Here is a 17,035-nt window from a genome sequence, read left to right on the forward strand (position 1 = left end):
GTCGCTCCGAAAATATTTTAAAATATCCAAGCCTGCAAGATGCGCTTCAAAAATATTTTTTTAGTTATCGACGCCTTAAGGAGTAGCTCCAAAATATTTTATAATATCCACGCCTGAATTGGTCGCTCAGACAAAATGTTTGCAAAATTTCCACGCCTATAGGAGTCGCACATAAAATGTTTTTTGTAAATTTTTTACGCGAATATGAGTTGCTCCTAAATATTTTAAAATATCCAAGCCTGATAGCTCTTGAAATATTTTTTTGTAAATTTTTCACGCCTATAGGAGTTCCTCAAAAAATATTTTAAAATATTCAAGCCTGATTCCTACAGGCTCTAAAAATTTTTAAATTATCCACGCCTTTAGTGGTCGTTCGAAAACTATTATTAAACTATCCACGCCTATGGGAGTCGCTCCTGTACGGATCGCTACAAAAATATTTATAAAATTATCCAAAGTAGCAAAAAAATATTTTTTAAACTATTCACGCCTTCTGGAGTCCCTCAAAAATTATTTTGATGTTATTAGCGCCTAAAGGAGTCGCTTCAAATATATTTTAAAATATATCGCCTGTAGGAGTCGCTCCAATATTAGAATATTTTTAACTTATCCACTCATGTCGCCCCAACAACAGTTTTTAAACTATCCACACCTATGAGAGTCCCTCCAAAATATTTATTAATTTATCCACGTCTATGGCGCCCTACAAAAATACTTTTTTTTTAATTTTAATCCTATAGGAATCGCTCCAAAAATAATTTTTAAATTTTCCACACATGTAGGTGTCGCCCAAAAAAAATGTAATAATTAACCACACCCATAGAAGTTGCTCCAAAAATGAATTTTTTGTAAATTTTCCAATTCTATAGGAGTCGCTCCAAAAATATTTTCAAGTATCCCCAGACCAGTAGGAGTCGCCCCAACAATATCTGTAAAATATTCACGGCTATAGGAGTCGCTCCATAAATATTTTAAAATATATCACCTGTAGGAGTCGCTCCAATATTAGAACATTTTTTTAAGTTATCAACTCCTGTTGCCTCAACAACATTTTTTAAACTATCGAAACTTAAATTATCCATATATGTTACAGTCGCTCCAAAAATAGTTTAAAATATATCGCCTGTAGGACCCGATCCAAAAACATTTTTTTTTTTGAATTATCCACTCTTGTAGATGTCGCCCCCAATTTGGTTTTAAATTATCCACTCCTGTAGATGTCGCCCCAATTTTATTTTAAATCATCCAGTCCTGTAGGTGTTGGCAAAAAAAATTGAACTTTCCAAGCCTATGAGAGTCCCTCCAAAAATATTTTAAAATATTCACGCCTGTAGGATCCGCTTAAAAAATATTTGTTAATTATACCCTACACCACTATGTGGAAAGGGTATTATAAGTTTGTTTTGGAAAAAAATCATGTAACACCGCGAAATATTCGTCGGAGACCCCCAATGTGGTATACCAATCTTCATATCTCGACCAGATAAATCGATTTTGAGATGTGTGTCCGTCCGTCCGTCCGTCCGTCCGTCCGTCCGTCCGTCTGTCAATTATAAATTGTAATCAAACTCCAGGTCGCAATTATGGACCGATCGTCACGAAATTTGGTATGGAGGTCGGCTTTACATCAGAAATATTTAGCGGGTGAAATGGACCAAAAACATAATTTTTATCCGATTTTGTAGCTGCTCTGTAGGTCGCAATAATAGTCCGATGGCCTCGAAAATTCGAACAAGGTAACAGTATATAACAAAGAAGTTGCTTGCAATTTGAGATGGTGATCGGATGATGTTTGGAGGGTTAAATGGACCTTAACTTTTGTGTGACAATTGTGAAAATTTTTAATATACCGGTTATATCTTTATTTTTGGAAGACAATTTCCGCCCACGTAAATAATATTAGGAAGACCAACTCTTGCCCTTTCCATTGCTGCCAATTATAGTATATTTACGCGGTAAAATAACAGAGTTACAGCCTAATATATCCAGTTTTTTGCTTGAAGTGTAATCATAAGCACACTAGAGGGCGCAATTATAGCTCAATGGTCACGAAATTTTGCACGAGGTAAGGGTTTAGGTCGAAGAAGATGCCACCAATTTTGGATGATGATCCGATATTATTTAGCGGGTGAAATGGACCATTACTTTTGTATGAAAAATATACAAATTTTATTTTTGGTCCATATTTTTATTCCTGGATGGCATATACCGGCAAAGTAGCCTACATATGGAAAAATAACTACTGACCTTTCCCCTGATGCAAATTGCAATAATGTGTCTGCTAGATAACGGGCCTACTGCCTGAAATATAATGTGTTTTGTGTATAGAACCACAATTTCCTATGATACTACAAATTGTCTCAATCATGACAGAGAAATTTTCAGTTCAGTTGTCCAATTGAATTTTTATACAAATATTGCAGAATGGGGTCGCTTCGCCACCTATTTTATACCCTCACAGTTTAGGTTAATACAAATACTCCCGAACGTATCTACCGATTCGATTCAAATTTTGCACTTCGTAATTTTTTGCCAAAATTTAGTTTAATTTCGAACATGGGCAATATCGGGCACTTCCGCCACAAAAGTTCAAAATTTTTCTGAAAAATTGTGTGAACGATAACTGTCGAAGTGCGAAATCGATTTGGTCAAAACCTCCCATATATTATTATTCCTTCCAGATATAGATCGGTAAGACTATATCGGTCCACACCTTCGAGTACCTGCCACACAAAACTTGGAAAAGTGAAATTTAAGAGTCCTATCGAATCGTTTTGATTTTTTCAGCAGATAGTCCTTGCGGCCCCCTTTACGATGGTACAATTGCAATGGCAAGCCCATACCTCCAGAGATTTTGGCCGAAAAGGTCAAAGAAACCCTGAAAAACAAACAAGAAAACTAACTAAAATGGCAAATCCGCAAGATAACTCTCAAGGGGGTTTTCTGATTGGTCCAAACTTTGCATATCCTATTATTTCATCCAGTAATGTATCAGGTTGGAATATGGACTATATCGGTCCCGTCCTACGAGTACCTCCTGAACAAAATTTGGGAAAAGTGCAGTTTGAGAACATTCTTATCACGGTACCCGTAGTAAGTCCATACTTCCTGAGATAATGGTCCAAAATTTCCAAAAAAATAATTCTCAAACTTTTTCAAGAGTGAAATCGGACACTTTTTCAAGATGAGGTTTTTGATTTCCTTTATTTTTTGCTATGGTGATGCTGTTTATTAGCAAAACACTTTGGTATATTTTTAGATTTTTTTTTACTAACGGTTCCAGAGATATCGCGCCTTGAAAAAGTCAAATTCTGTAAAATCTACATGCAATGAAATACTCATAACTTAATTAATATTGGTCCAATTTTAAAAAATCTTTTTTTGTATGTTTTGTTGTTTTATCAGCTATTTAATAAAAAATAGCAGAAAATTTGCACAGTGGGCTTGGATGCTATTTTCGCGATTTAATATTTAAAATCAATGTTTAAAGATGTTCGACCCCTTCGATTTTCTTTAATTATTTTTGTATTAAACTACGTTCAATTACAAAAATTTTAAGCCCTATGTGGTAATGGGATTCGGACGATTACTATTTTTTCTGAATTTTTTAAAATTTTTCAATACAATTTTTTCTTTTAACCCGTGTGAAACATTTGTTATTTTACAAAAACAATACAAAATTACATTTTTTACATTGGTTTTGTTGTTTTATTTAGAAATTTATCTTTAAAAATTGATTTTAAATATTAAATCGCGAAAATAGCATCCAAGCCCACTGTGCAAATTTTTTGCTATTTTTTATTAAATAGCTGATAAAACAACAAAACATACAAAAAAAGATTTTTTGAAATTAGACCAATATTAAATAAGTTATGAGTATTTCATTGCATGTAGTTTTTACAGAATTTGACTTTTTCAAGGCGCGATAACTCTGGAACAGTTAGTCAAAAAAAAAAAAAATCTGAAAATATACTAAAGTGTTTTGCTAATGAGCAGCATCACCATAGCAAAAAATAAAGGAAATCAAAAACCTCATCGTGAAAAAGTGTCCGATTTCACTCAGAAACCCCCATATATATTTTTTATACGGCATAATTATTCTGTTTGTTTCTTTTTTTGTTCAGATGCTGAGGGTATATCACCGTTAGCGGAGCAGACTTATACTATCTTACTTGGTGTGTAATTGAATATGAATAATTTTGGGATTTATAAATTTGTTTGCATGCAAATTATTTAAATTTCTATTCATTATTAGTCATTTCTTTCGGTATAAAATATGTATAAAACCACAATGAACTTATTTCGAAGTGCCCTGAAAATCAAAAAACTGTGTGGATTACCAAGCATATGTGAGGACGATAGATCTTCAATAAACCCACAATCAATGTGAATTTTCCAATTTTGGCATATTGTTTAGAAATGTATAATTTATATAATTGTTCCACAAATATCCCAGTAGGGACAAGGGAGGCTTATCTTATACCAATGGATTCATGTTATGTCATTGATATGTAACGTATTTTTTATCGCCGTATTCGAAAGGCGTGTCCTATGTTGCCACTTGTAGAGGAGTTGTTCATGGCTGAAATACTCAGGAAATATCGGCAGCATTACAAAGGGGTGTTATGCCGCCGCACAATGGTTCAGGAATGGATTTTGCTGGCCAAAAATCAAAATTTTGTTTTGTCAAACTTATTTAATTTCTATACCGGATTCGATAGCAATCGTATTGAAACTAAGGAAACCAAAAAATTAGGCCCAACTATTGGAAGGTGTGGGCGTGGCGTGCCCCTAAAAACGAGCTTTTTCCCAATTTTTGGGAAATGCGTCATTTTTGCAAATTTCTGGAGAAAGACGAAGCTATTTCTCTGAAACTATAACAGTTATTGTGTTCATTGTTTTTTTGTAAGGTAGGTAGGATTGTGGCCTTTAAAAATCGTTTTAGTAAATTACCGTAGCGTTTACACAACATGATCTATTTTATTTTTCCTTGGGTACTAAATTTTTTGAAATTCCAAATTTAGTGGACTAGAACTTTTGTGGAACAACATGGAACAAAGTTCTGTTTTCACAGAAAGACGCCCGAAAATCTCCTCTTCCAGCTCATATATACTTTTCTACCCGTCCCGTTCCGTCCGTTTAACACTTTTTTCAATTTATTGAAATTACATAGGTAAAAATGTGTTTTTTTCTATACTGTTTCCATATGAATTACAGTTTTTTGACACAAATTACAACTTTTTTGAGTAAAGGAGTTTTTATACAAGTTAAATAATTTTTATTAAAACCCAAGGAGATTTTTTTTTGCAATTTTTGAAAAAATTTAATTTTTTTTGTAATTTTTTTTTTACAAATTTTTGAAAAAAAAAAATTTTCGACATTTTTTCGAATTTTTTTTTTTAGTTTTTTTGGAAATTATTTTGTTTATTTGTTGGTGTTTGACCATCTTTAATAAATAGGAAGATATAAAAACCACAAAAACACTCATATTTTGATGAAAAATAGTTAAAAAACTCAAAAGTTTAACTTTGACCTTGAATTTCTCTGCAACTACCAGACCGAACTAGACCGCTTATAATTCGTCTGAAAGCTGATTGGGTTATCTGTCTAACAAAAAAAGAATTATAAATATATCTCTATCCGTTCGAAAGTTACAGAATTTTGACCAGGAAAAAACGATTCTGAACCACTGTGCGCCGTTGAAAATTTGGTGTGGTCAGGCCTGGGAATCCTACCCGGACATTCAGCGTGCAAAGTGGTTGCACATAGCTTATTCCTAGAGGTTGTGGTGTAGGGTATCACATGGTCGGCCCGTCAGACTGAAGCCTTTGCTTACTTGTTTTTTTTTAAATATCCACGCCTGTAGGAGTCGCTCCAAAAATAGTTGTTAAGTTATCCACACCTATAGCCGTGACTCTAAAAAACATTTTAAAATATCCAGGCCCATAGGAGTCGCTGCAACAATATTTTAAACCATCCACGCCTATAGGAGTCGCTTAAAAATATTTATCAAATTATCCACGCCAATAGGAGTCGCTCCAAAAATATTTTTTAATTTTAATCCTTAGTAGAAAGAGAAAATATATCGCCTTTTTTAAACTATCCATGCCCATGGGGGTCCCTCCAAAAATGTTTCTCAGATATGCACGCAAATAGGAGTAGTTCAAAAAATATGTTTAAACGCTCAAATATATGTTTAAATTTCCATAGGAGTCATGCAAACATATTTTAAAATATTCACGCAGAGCGATCCCCTAGCTCCAAACAATTTCGTACGTCCCTGACAAAATATACATTGTATAAATGGCTTTGAAATGTGAAATTATCTCACATTTTAAAAACGTTTGCGCTAGGCGAAACATATATCGGAATATTTTTCGCATTTTACATATTACGGAAATCACAATGTTTTTCGGCGGACTACTTGTACTATGCATATTGATAATATCCAGAGGTAAATTAAAAAACAAAACCAACATGTACATATCGACACCTCCAAATAATAGTATGCTAAGTCTAAAAAGTGAGTTTTGCAGGAGAAGCTCTCAAAGTGTGGAATTTTTTTTGAACTTCAGTACTATGCTAAGTCAATATTTGTTTATAACTTCTGTTCGGATTGACCGATCATTACCAAAATTTGACAGAATTTAAGTTAAAGGACGTTCGACATCTCCAAATAATAGTTTGCTAATTCTGAACAGTGAGTTTTGCAGGACAAGCTCTAAAAGTTTGGAAATTTCTTTGACCTTCAGTACTATGCTAAGTAAATATTTGTTTATAACTTCTGTTCGGATTGTCCGATTATTACCAAAATTTGACAGAATTTAAGTTAAAGGACGTTAAATATAAAAATGTAAAGAACTTGAAAACATGCTAAGTCGACTTAGCATACTATTGTTTGGAGGCGTCGATATATTGAAAGCATACATACATATTTAATGTGCATATTTTGTACATGTTTTTAGATGCTTTAGCTAAGGATTGTGATATATCTGAATGTCTTCTGACAAAGAACTGGATATTTTTGTACGATGATAAACTTCTTCGGCAGGATGTTATACCAGATGGGAAACAGTTGACATTATATTGTAATAGGCAAACAGAAGAATTACATTTGAAGTGCAATAATGGCATCTTAGAGGACATTCCTAGGGATAAACATTGCACGAACCCAATATTTGAAAAAGCGGTACGAGGACCAGGGTTAATAACATAGATGGTGACATCTATTTTGTGCAATATGAAATACCCGGCAAAAATCCTACCGTATACACGGTATGTTATAGTAATGAGAAGGCTACTGTTTTATGTAGTACATCAGGGTCATATGGTAAATGTTCAAGATTTTATTACAAAGGATCAAAAAGATGCAACAATGTTGAATATAAATATTGTACCAATGTTTGCCAAATGCAATTTGGGTAATTGGAAGAAGGTTGAAAATTGGATAAACAAAAAAGCAGGAGGTGATACCAGAAACTCCGGAGCAACAAACAATTATGCTCTCATCCCAGATAACGTTGTAACTGGCACGTTTGATGTGCTGCAACTGGCAGATCAAAACAAAAAACTAGTTCCAATATATCTTATGCCAAGACAAAAAAATCCTGTACCAATGTGGTTGTATAAAGTTGTCAAATTCGACGGAAAATGTCATGTTTTTCTTGTTTTAAATAACCCAACTCAAGTAGAGCCGGCAGGCCGTGCTAATTTATGTAAACCAGTACAGTGTCCCGATGGTCTATCATATTCAGCCGATAGCAATGATTGTCTTTCATATTGTTGTGATTACCAGAGTTTTGTTGGACGGGTGGGAGCACATGCCCGATTGTGCTGAATGTAAAATTCTGAAACATGTGGAAAGTTTCGAAAATAAATTTAACTCGTAAAATATTTGGTTATAAAAAAGTAAAATAAAATTTCGTATCGTGTATTGTATTATAATCGTTTAAGAAAAGAAGAACGAACCGGTCATGGCAAGAAGGTACCTATATGTTTGTAACGTCGAAGAAAATAATGAAATAAAGAAATATTAATTAATTAAAATATGTGTTTTTATTTACACAACTCCCATGGTTAAATTCACAAAGGAAGGCTGAGGGCAAGCAGACGTCTGCTGACATTTTTAATGTTTAGTGGTTGTACAAGGCATCGAGAAGGAAGTACGAAATCTGGTTTAGACAATTTGGAGTCGCTTTAGTTCTGTTCGTTTGTCGGTGTGTTTGGCTGATTGGTGTGTACCATAACTCGGAAATGGAAAGATTTGATCCCAACTCCGTGCCTCGTAATATTTTGTCCAAACTTAGTTTAAGTTCTAAGATGGGAAATTAGGTCTACTCCTCCGGGTACTCCACAACCATAAAAATGTTCAAAATGGTGAACACGAAGTAAGTTAACTGATCTTGTCTCTACTTTGCACATCGTAATATTTCCATCAAGTTCGAAGTGGTTCAAGTTTGTTATACTCCTTCGTGTACCTTTAACACAAAATTGCAGCATTTTTCCAACATGCGCAGTTTAAGAACATGTTTGCGGTCATTTTAATTTTTTTAGAGCATGTTGTACTCATACTATGTCTAAACACATCACGGTCACATAATGGTGGTTGTGTGGGTTCGAATCTTCGGCTTTCCTTTTTCACTTGCAGAAAATCATCATTCGAGTTTAATGGCTGATGATTTTTTGCATATCTAAGGAGAAATTAATTAACATTAATTTTAAAATGATCTACGCCCTAATAGGTAACATTTTCAAATAAATAAAAATCAACTTTTTAATTAATTATTTGAATTAATCGAGCTAACATGGCCTAAGGAATTTGTATTGTATGTAATTCTAGCGAAGTACCATACACTCAACCTCGATCGTTTTGCTGGCTTGTTGGCGTGTTAACGTTCAGAGCCAAAACTCATAACTTCCAAAGGCTGCACTTAGCGTTTGTCTTTTGAAAGAGCCGCTACCCGAACCCGCGAACCCGTTCACATAATAGTGGTTTTGTGGGTTCGAATCTTCTTACACCTGGACAGTTTTTGCGGATTCTGAAACTACCATGTTTATAGATGTTTGAACATATTTTGAAAATTGTCAGTATTGCCTACCTTCAGGGTAAAAAAGTTTCGGAAAGTCCTGTTCTACTTGTTATACCATCCACCATAATATGGAGGGTATAATGAAATTTGTCAATCCGTTTGCAAAACATCGAAATATTAATCGGATACCCTATAAAGTATATACATTCTTGATCAGGGTAGAATTCTAAGTCGATATAACCATGTCCATCCGTCTGATGAAATCAATACATCTCGCAATTTTTAAGATAGAGCTAGAACTCCTACGATTTTTGCTATTGCAAATTGGCTATATCGGTCAACGTTTTGGTATAACCCCCATAGAACGGTACCACCCGATTTTCGGTATTTTTAAGGTTTTAGCTTCATTATCAAACCGAAATGGCTGAATTTTTTGTACTTAGATTTCGTTGGGGGTATCAAACTTTCGCCCATAATCTTGTTGGTTGGGGATATACAACTTTTTCCCAGGAATGTGTCGGTATAGGTCTGCGCCTTCATATAGCCGCCATAGAACGGTACCTTCCGATTTGCGGTATTTTGAAGGTTGTGGCCTCAATAATCCACTGAAATAGCTGAAATTTGGTATTTCGTCTTCATTTGGGGCACTAAATGTTCCATGTGAAATTTGTCGGTATAGGTCGCCTCCTTCATATAGCCTCTATAGGACGTACCTCCCGCTTTTCGGGGTTTTGAAGGTTGTGGCCTCAATATTCCTCGGAAATGGTTGAAATTTGGTACTTAGTCTACGATAGGGATATAAAACTTTTTCCCAGATTTTTTTCGGTACCTTCCGATTTGCGGTATTTTGAAGGTTGTGGCCTCAATAATCCACTGAAATAGCTGAAATTTGGTATTTCGTCTTCATAGGGGGTACTCAGCTTTCTCCGCTAAATTTGTCGGTATAGTCCACGTCTTCATATAGCCCCCATTGAACGGTACATCCCAATTTTCGCTATTTTGAAGATTGTGACCTCAATATACCACCGAAATTGCTGAAATTTGGTATTTAGTCTTCGCTACGGGTGCAAAACTTTCCACCAGAAATTTGTTGGTGTAAAGATATACCTTCATATTGCCCACCATAGAACTGTACCTCCCGATTTTCGATATTTTGAAAGTTAGCCACATTGTTTTACCGATATTGCTGGAATATAAATGAAACAAATTACTGGAATGGAAAGCAAACTAATTATTATACCCTCAGCCTTTAGGCTAAGGAGGGTATATACACTTTGATACGATGAAAATGTGCCTCATCGAAATAATGGTTTTAGACCCCAAGTATGTTTGGACGAAATGTGTTTCAGACAATTTGGAGTCGATCTAGCCATGTCCGTCCGTCTGTCTGTCTGTCCTGCTGGCTGGAGCGCACGATAACTCTCGAACGGCTTTCGTAATATTTTGCCCAAACTTAGTTTAAGTTCGAAGATGGGTTATATCGGTCCACTCCTTCCGGTACCTCCCCAACATAAGTTCGAAAATGTTCGGAAAAATTGTGCTAACGATAACTCTTAAAGTAAGTAACCGATCTGCTCCATACTTTACACATCGTGAACTTTCTACCAGACATAGATGAGGTTCCAGAATGGTCTCAATAGGTCCACTCCTTCGGGTACCTCCCACACAAAATTTCGGAAAAGTTCAGTTTAGGGCCATCTCTGGAATCGCTTTGATTTTTGTTTCAGCAACTTGTATTCACTGCCCTCCATACGACGGTACAAGTTTCATCAGGGGCAAGTCCATACTTCCTGAGAAAATAGCATGAAAGTTGCAAAAAACCCCTATGACACCGTGTGAGGTGGTTGGAGCGCAAGATAACTCTCGAACGGATCTGCCGATTCGGTCTAAAATATGGCCTTAGTAATATTTTGTTTAAACATAGTTTAAGTTTGAAGATAAGCCATATCGGTCCACTCCTTCAGGTACCCACCCCCCCCGCCCACAAAAGTTCAAAAATGTTCGGAAAAATTGTTCGTACGGTAACTCTTGAAGGGAGTGGCCGAATTGGTCTATACTTTATATATAAAAAACATCCCATAAGGGACAAGGGAGACTTCTCTCATATCAATGAGTGCACCCCGATTCCTATTAGCTCAGTGATATGGGACCTACAGTTTATCGCCGAGTCCGAACGGCGTGTCTAAGACACCACTTGTGTAGAGAAGTTTTACATGGCTGAAATACTTAGGAAATGTCGCCAACATTACTGAGGGGTATTTTGTCACCGTTGAAAAGTGTTTTGATGTTGCCTGGCAGGGGAATCGAACCCACGACCTTATGCGTGCAAGGCGGGTGTGCATACCATTGCACCACGGTGGCACCCAATACTATACTTTACACAACCTAATATATCTACCAGATACAATTCAGGTTCAAATATGGACTATATTTGTCCACCCCTTCCGGTACCTCCCACACAAAATTGCGGATAAGTTCACTTTAAGACGTAAAATCGATTCACTTTGATTTTTGTTGAAGCAACTTGCATTCGCTGCCTCAATTACGATGGTAAAAGTTTTTTTAGGGGCAAGTCCATACTTCTTGTGCAAACAGCCCGAAGAGTTTAAAAACCCCCTATGGCACCATATGTTGTGGCTGGAGATTCACTTCCATAACGGTCAATGTCGATTCATTCCTTGTTGTATCTCCTCCGCAAAACTTTTTATCTTTAATCAACATTTTTGTCGGTTCAAATGCCCAAAATTTTTAAAATCCCCTAAATACATACGTATGTATTTTGGGAAAAATTGTTTCAATATACACAGGCTGAGGGTATATCTCTGTCGGCAAAGCCGACTGATACTTTTTTAATTGTTTAGTTTTACTTTAATACAACTCGTGGTGGAGGGTACAACAAGTTCGGCGGCGCTGAACTTAACGCCGTTCTTACTTGTTTATTACACTGTACAACAAAATTGTTTTTTTTTTTAAATTACAAGAAACCCCGCTCAGATTATGAAAGTGGACCAAGAAAATAAGACACGTGCATCGGCGTTTTGAAAGTTTACGTGGGGAAGTAACCTAAATAAGCGTTGCAAGTTCCACCCATTTCTACAGGTTTTAAAATATTCGACATTAGATTCCTTGGAATTCTTGCATTTTAGGTATAAAGTGTCTTTGACAATATTGCTGACAACAATGCGGGGTATCTTTTTATGAAAAAAAATTAACCCTCATGCGAGTCATTAAAGGGGTCTTTTTGGCCCTTTTTTCAAAAACGTTTAAAAACTCCTTTAAAATGTGATCGTATCAGATCAAAATATTCTTCAAAATTATTTGCCATAAATTTTTACTGTAGGTCCTCAAATACAGCAAAACTCTAAATCGTACCTAAACTCCAGGAATCTGCAAAAGTAAAATCACGTTTTAGGGTTAATGTTGTTAAGTATATTATTTGCTTGTTAATTAATATTTTTTAACTTCAAACTGTCCCTAAAATCGACATTGTCATAAATTCTTCTATTAGACATATTTTTGGAAAACATCCCAATTGGGTGCCACCGTGGTGCAATGGTATACACACTCGCCTTGCACGCTGAAGGCCGTGGATTCAATTTTATCTGAAAGTTCTTGTCAACTTTTCCAGGTTGAGAATTGAACCCAAGTTTCCCAATAAAGCGGGTCAAATTTGTTGTAGGATTTCTATTTTACCAAACCAAAAACCTGCGCAATATTTGCATGGGTAGTAACATTTTTCAATTTTATTTGATTCAAACCTATTCTGATGATCGCAAAAATTGGACTCTTTTTTGTACATTTTTTATTATAATTGGAATATTTTGCAAAAATATGGCAACACCGTTAAGTTATTTCTTGTGAAAGTTGACATAGATAAGACTCTCAAAAATTAAATGTATAGATCTGTAATACGAACACATCACAAGATACCTTAACATATTATAAGAAAAAATTTCAAACCTATTCAGATGATCTGGAGTGTATTTATACAAATTGTTAAAGTTACACTCTCTTTCATTGCAATTTAATATGAACCTCTTGTCTTTCACACACCTACAATGGAATAAATATATCCATTGATTCACATACATACGTATGTAGGACTAGCGATGACATAACAAAAACAATCTTTAGTTAGCTTTTTTTCATTTCTCTTTTTTACGTTTTGCTATTTTTGGCCAACTCTTGCTCATTATTTTGACAATAACACCCTGAGGAATCATTAGCATGATTGCCATTTGAAACGTGACACAGAATGAACAATGTGACATACACACCCGTTAAAACATTTGTATGGTATGTGACATTCCGACAAGAATAAATGGAAATCTTCAAATGAAAGTCAAGTGCCGAAACGTACAAAATTAAATCATTTTTGAGACAATTTAAAATAATAAGAAGTCATTTTCGAGTGGAGTTATGGAAACAACATGGATTTTTTGCACTTAACTTCATCTCCAGTATCATTCAGAGTATCTATAAAAGTGCAATGACAATTATATTTATTACAGTAGTTAATTGGAGGATTTGTGTGAAACTCGTTTATATAAGATGTAATATACTATATAATTATTCTTAGAAAACATTACAATATGGTTTTAGAATCCATATTAGCTGAACATGGGAAATGCATGCAAGCAGCACTCCGTTTGCCTTTGTTTATATGAGAAATATTCTCTCTGTCCCTTGGTGGTATGTTTGGAGGACATATATAAAATATATATTTCGCCTTTATATAATTCTTCAACAAACATCCCATAAGGGATAATGGAGACTTCTCTTATTTCGCCTTAAAGATATTTAATTTCTGCACATAATTTCATTTCACAGTACCACATCAGTGTGTTTATCCATGCATATGAGTACAAAATTCTCTTTACTTTATTTGCCTTCATTTGTGTTAAGTTAGTTAGTTAGGTTAGTGGTTAACATGCTCGACTGACTCAATGTCGGTTTCACTTGATGGTCATGCATATGCTGATGATATAGTTTGGCCGCATAGCAAAGCTAAAGAGAAAACTAAATTTTCCTCTTTCCCTCTGCTGGCAAGTTAAGGATGCAGCCTAACAAAGTTACAGTATTCATCAAGTTGGTCGAAAGCGTTTAACCATAGAAAGAGAAGCTGCGAAAAAACGGGGAGGACAACATTTTCATTTGCTCTAATTGTGCTTAATTACTTTTGAAAAGTTACAGCGATTTTTACTTTAGTTTTATATTATTTTTTCATTCGATTTTATACTCTCGCTATATGTCGTTGTCTCATTTGCTCAATTTGTGTGTCCAGCTTTGTGTTTTAATATAAAAGTTTAGTTTTCAGTTTTGTTGAAAAAAAAGCAAAAACGCAAACTTACATTTGTGCCCATCGTGACACTTGCCTACCTCCTCTCAATTACTGAGATATAATAATATAAAAAAACTAAAGAGATGGCAAAACTCCATGGTTTTTACCAGAGAAACTTTTAGATTTTTTCACAACAAAAAAAATATTTTGCAGTTGATGTTCTAATATCATGAATGACACACAAACACAAAGAACTATACCGAGAGAATGGCAGAGAGTAAGAATCGAGCGATAACACTGATAAAGAATGCTGTCCTAACAAAAGCTAAAGTGACAAAGCCATTGAATAACAACTAAGGACTGAAGTACAGAGAAAAAACAACAAACTTTTTGTTTTGCTTTGACAAAAACATTTTCGTTGCGTTCTGTTTTTTTTCTTATTTTCTCCTCTAAAAGAGAAATAAAACGAAGCTATTGAGCAACATTATCTTTGTTATGAAACAGCAAAAGTTTTCTCCGATATTTTTTAATTGGCTTTAATTATGTGAAGGAAAACATTCGATTAGAATCTGTTGGTAGGGTGACAGTGGTAAAAGTAATTATTTATAAAACAAATGTTGTTGTAAATTGAGTTGGGTAAGGACAACCAACATTAATGGATAATTAAGTAGAGTTTTATTAGTTATTAGGAGCGAAGTGTGTATTTTGCAGTAGTATGGGGCGTATGATCGACAAATGTAATTGATACGCAACCAAGTGTATATGAATAAGAGAATAAATCATATAGGACTTCGATACAATCTTCGTAGTAGTGTAAGAAAGTAGAAATTGTAGGTTTTAAACATTTTGTGAAGGCACTACAGAAGGTATGAATAATTTTGGAGGCATTTTAGAAGACTGGGAAACTTTAAGAATTTTTTTTGGAGGCACTTCAAAATGCGTGGATATTTTAAGAATATTTTTTGGAGGCACTTCAGAAGGCGCGGATATTTTAAGCACATTTTTTGGAGGCACTTCAGAAGGCGCGGATATTTTAAGCACATTTTTTGGAGGCACTTCAGAAGGCATGGATATTTTAGGAATATTTTTGGGGGACACTTCAGAAGACGTGGATATTTTGAAAATATTTTTTGGAGTCACTTCAGAAGGCGTGGATATTTTAAGAATATTTTGGAGGCACTTCAAAATGCGTGGATATTTTAAGAATATTTTTTGGAGGCACTTCAGAAGGTGTGGATATTTTAATTTTATTTTATTTTTTTTTTTTTTTTTTTTTGTTGAGGCACTTCAGAAGCCTTTTCATTTTAAGAATATTATTTGGAGGCACTTCAGAAGGTGTGGATATTTTAATTTTTTTTTTTTTTTTTTTTTTGAGGCACTTCAGAAGACTTGTTCATTTTAAGAATATTTTTGGAGGCACTTCAGAAGGCGTGGATATTTTAAGTATATTTTTGGAGGCATTTTAGAAGGCGGGGATGGCGTGGATATTTTTTGTTTTTGGTGGCACTTTAGAAGTCTTTGATATTTAAAGAATATTTTTTGGATGCGCTTGAGAAGGCGTGGATATTTTAAGAATATTTTTTTGGAGCCACTTCACAAGGCGTTGATATTTTCAGAATATATTTTGAAGGCTCTACAGAAGGCGTGGATATTTAATGATTTTTTTTAGGTTACTTCAGAATGCGTGGATATTTTTTGAGTATTTTTTGAAGGCTCTTCAGAAGGCGTGGATATTTAATGATTTTTTTTATGTTACTTCAGAATGCGTGGATATTTTTTGAGTATTTTTTGTAGACGCTTCTAAAGAAGCACTTCAGAAGGCGTGGATATTTTAAGAATATTTTTTGGAGGCACTTCAGAAGGCGTGGATATTTTAAGAATATTTTTGGAGGCACTTCAGAAGTTGGGGATATTTTAAGAATATTTTTTGGGGACACTTCAGAAGTCGTGGATAATTTAAGAATATTTTTGGAGGCACTTCAGAAGGTGGGGATATTTTAAGAATATTTTTTGGGGACACTTCAGAAGGTGTGGATATTTTAAGAATATTTTTTGGAGGCACTTCAGAAGGCGTGGATATTTTAAGATTCTTTTTGAAGGCACTTCAAAAGGCGTGAATATTTTAAGAATATTTTTTGGAGGCACTTCAGAAGGCGTGGATATTTTAAGAATATTTTTTGGAGGCACTTCAGAAGGCGTGGATATTTTAAGAATATTTTTTGAAGGCACTTCAGAAGGCGTGGATATTTTAAGAATATTTTTTTGAGGCACTTCAGAAGGCGGGGATATTTTAGGAATATTTTTGGAGGCACTACACAAGGCGTGAATATTTTAAGAATATTTTTTGGAGGCACTACAGAAGGCGTGGATATTTTAAGAATATTTTTTGGAGGCACTTCAGAAGGCGTGGATATTTTAAGAACATTTTTTGGAGGCACTACAGAAGGCGTGGATATTTTAAGAATATTTTTTGGAGTCACTTCAGGACGCGTTGATATTTTAGGAATATTTTTGGAGGCACTTCAGAAGGCGTGGATATTTTAAGAATATTTTTTGGAGGCACTACAGAAGGCGTGATTATTTTAAGCATAATTTTTGTAGACACTCCAGAAGGTGTGAACATTTTAAGAATATTTTTTTGGGGACAGTTCAGAAGGCGTGGATATTTTAGGAATATTTTTTGAAGGCTCTTCAGAAGGCGTGGATATTTTAAGAATATTTTTAG

At 34.8% G+C, this 17,035-nt stretch overlaps 2 protein-coding genes across 2 annotated transcripts in view; one reads left to right on the forward strand and one right to left on the reverse strand.

Moving 5' to 3' along the window:
* side-II (sidestep II transmembrane protein) overlaps positions 1–17,035 on the reverse strand; it is a 482,796-nt gene that overhangs the window by 235,409 nt on the left and 230,352 nt on the right. The window lies entirely within an intron of this gene.
* Positions 4,639–7,917, forward strand: LOC141394842 (uncharacterized). The gene is made up of 3 exons (XM_073969858.1): positions 4,639–4,726; positions 6,966–7,203; positions 7,297–7,917. Exons 1-3 carry the CDS (start codon positions 4,639–4,641, stop codon positions 7,835–7,837), a joined length of 867 nt encoding a protein of 288 aa, XP_073825959.1. The 3' UTR covers positions 7,838–7,917.

This window comes from Musca autumnalis, unplaced genomic scaffold (assembly GCF_047663935.1).
Source record: "Musca autumnalis isolate F117 unplaced genomic scaffold, ASM4766393v1 scaffold_2, whole genome shotgun sequence".
Taxonomy (NCBI): domain Eukaryota; kingdom Metazoa; phylum Arthropoda; class Insecta; order Diptera; family Muscidae; genus Musca; species Musca autumnalis.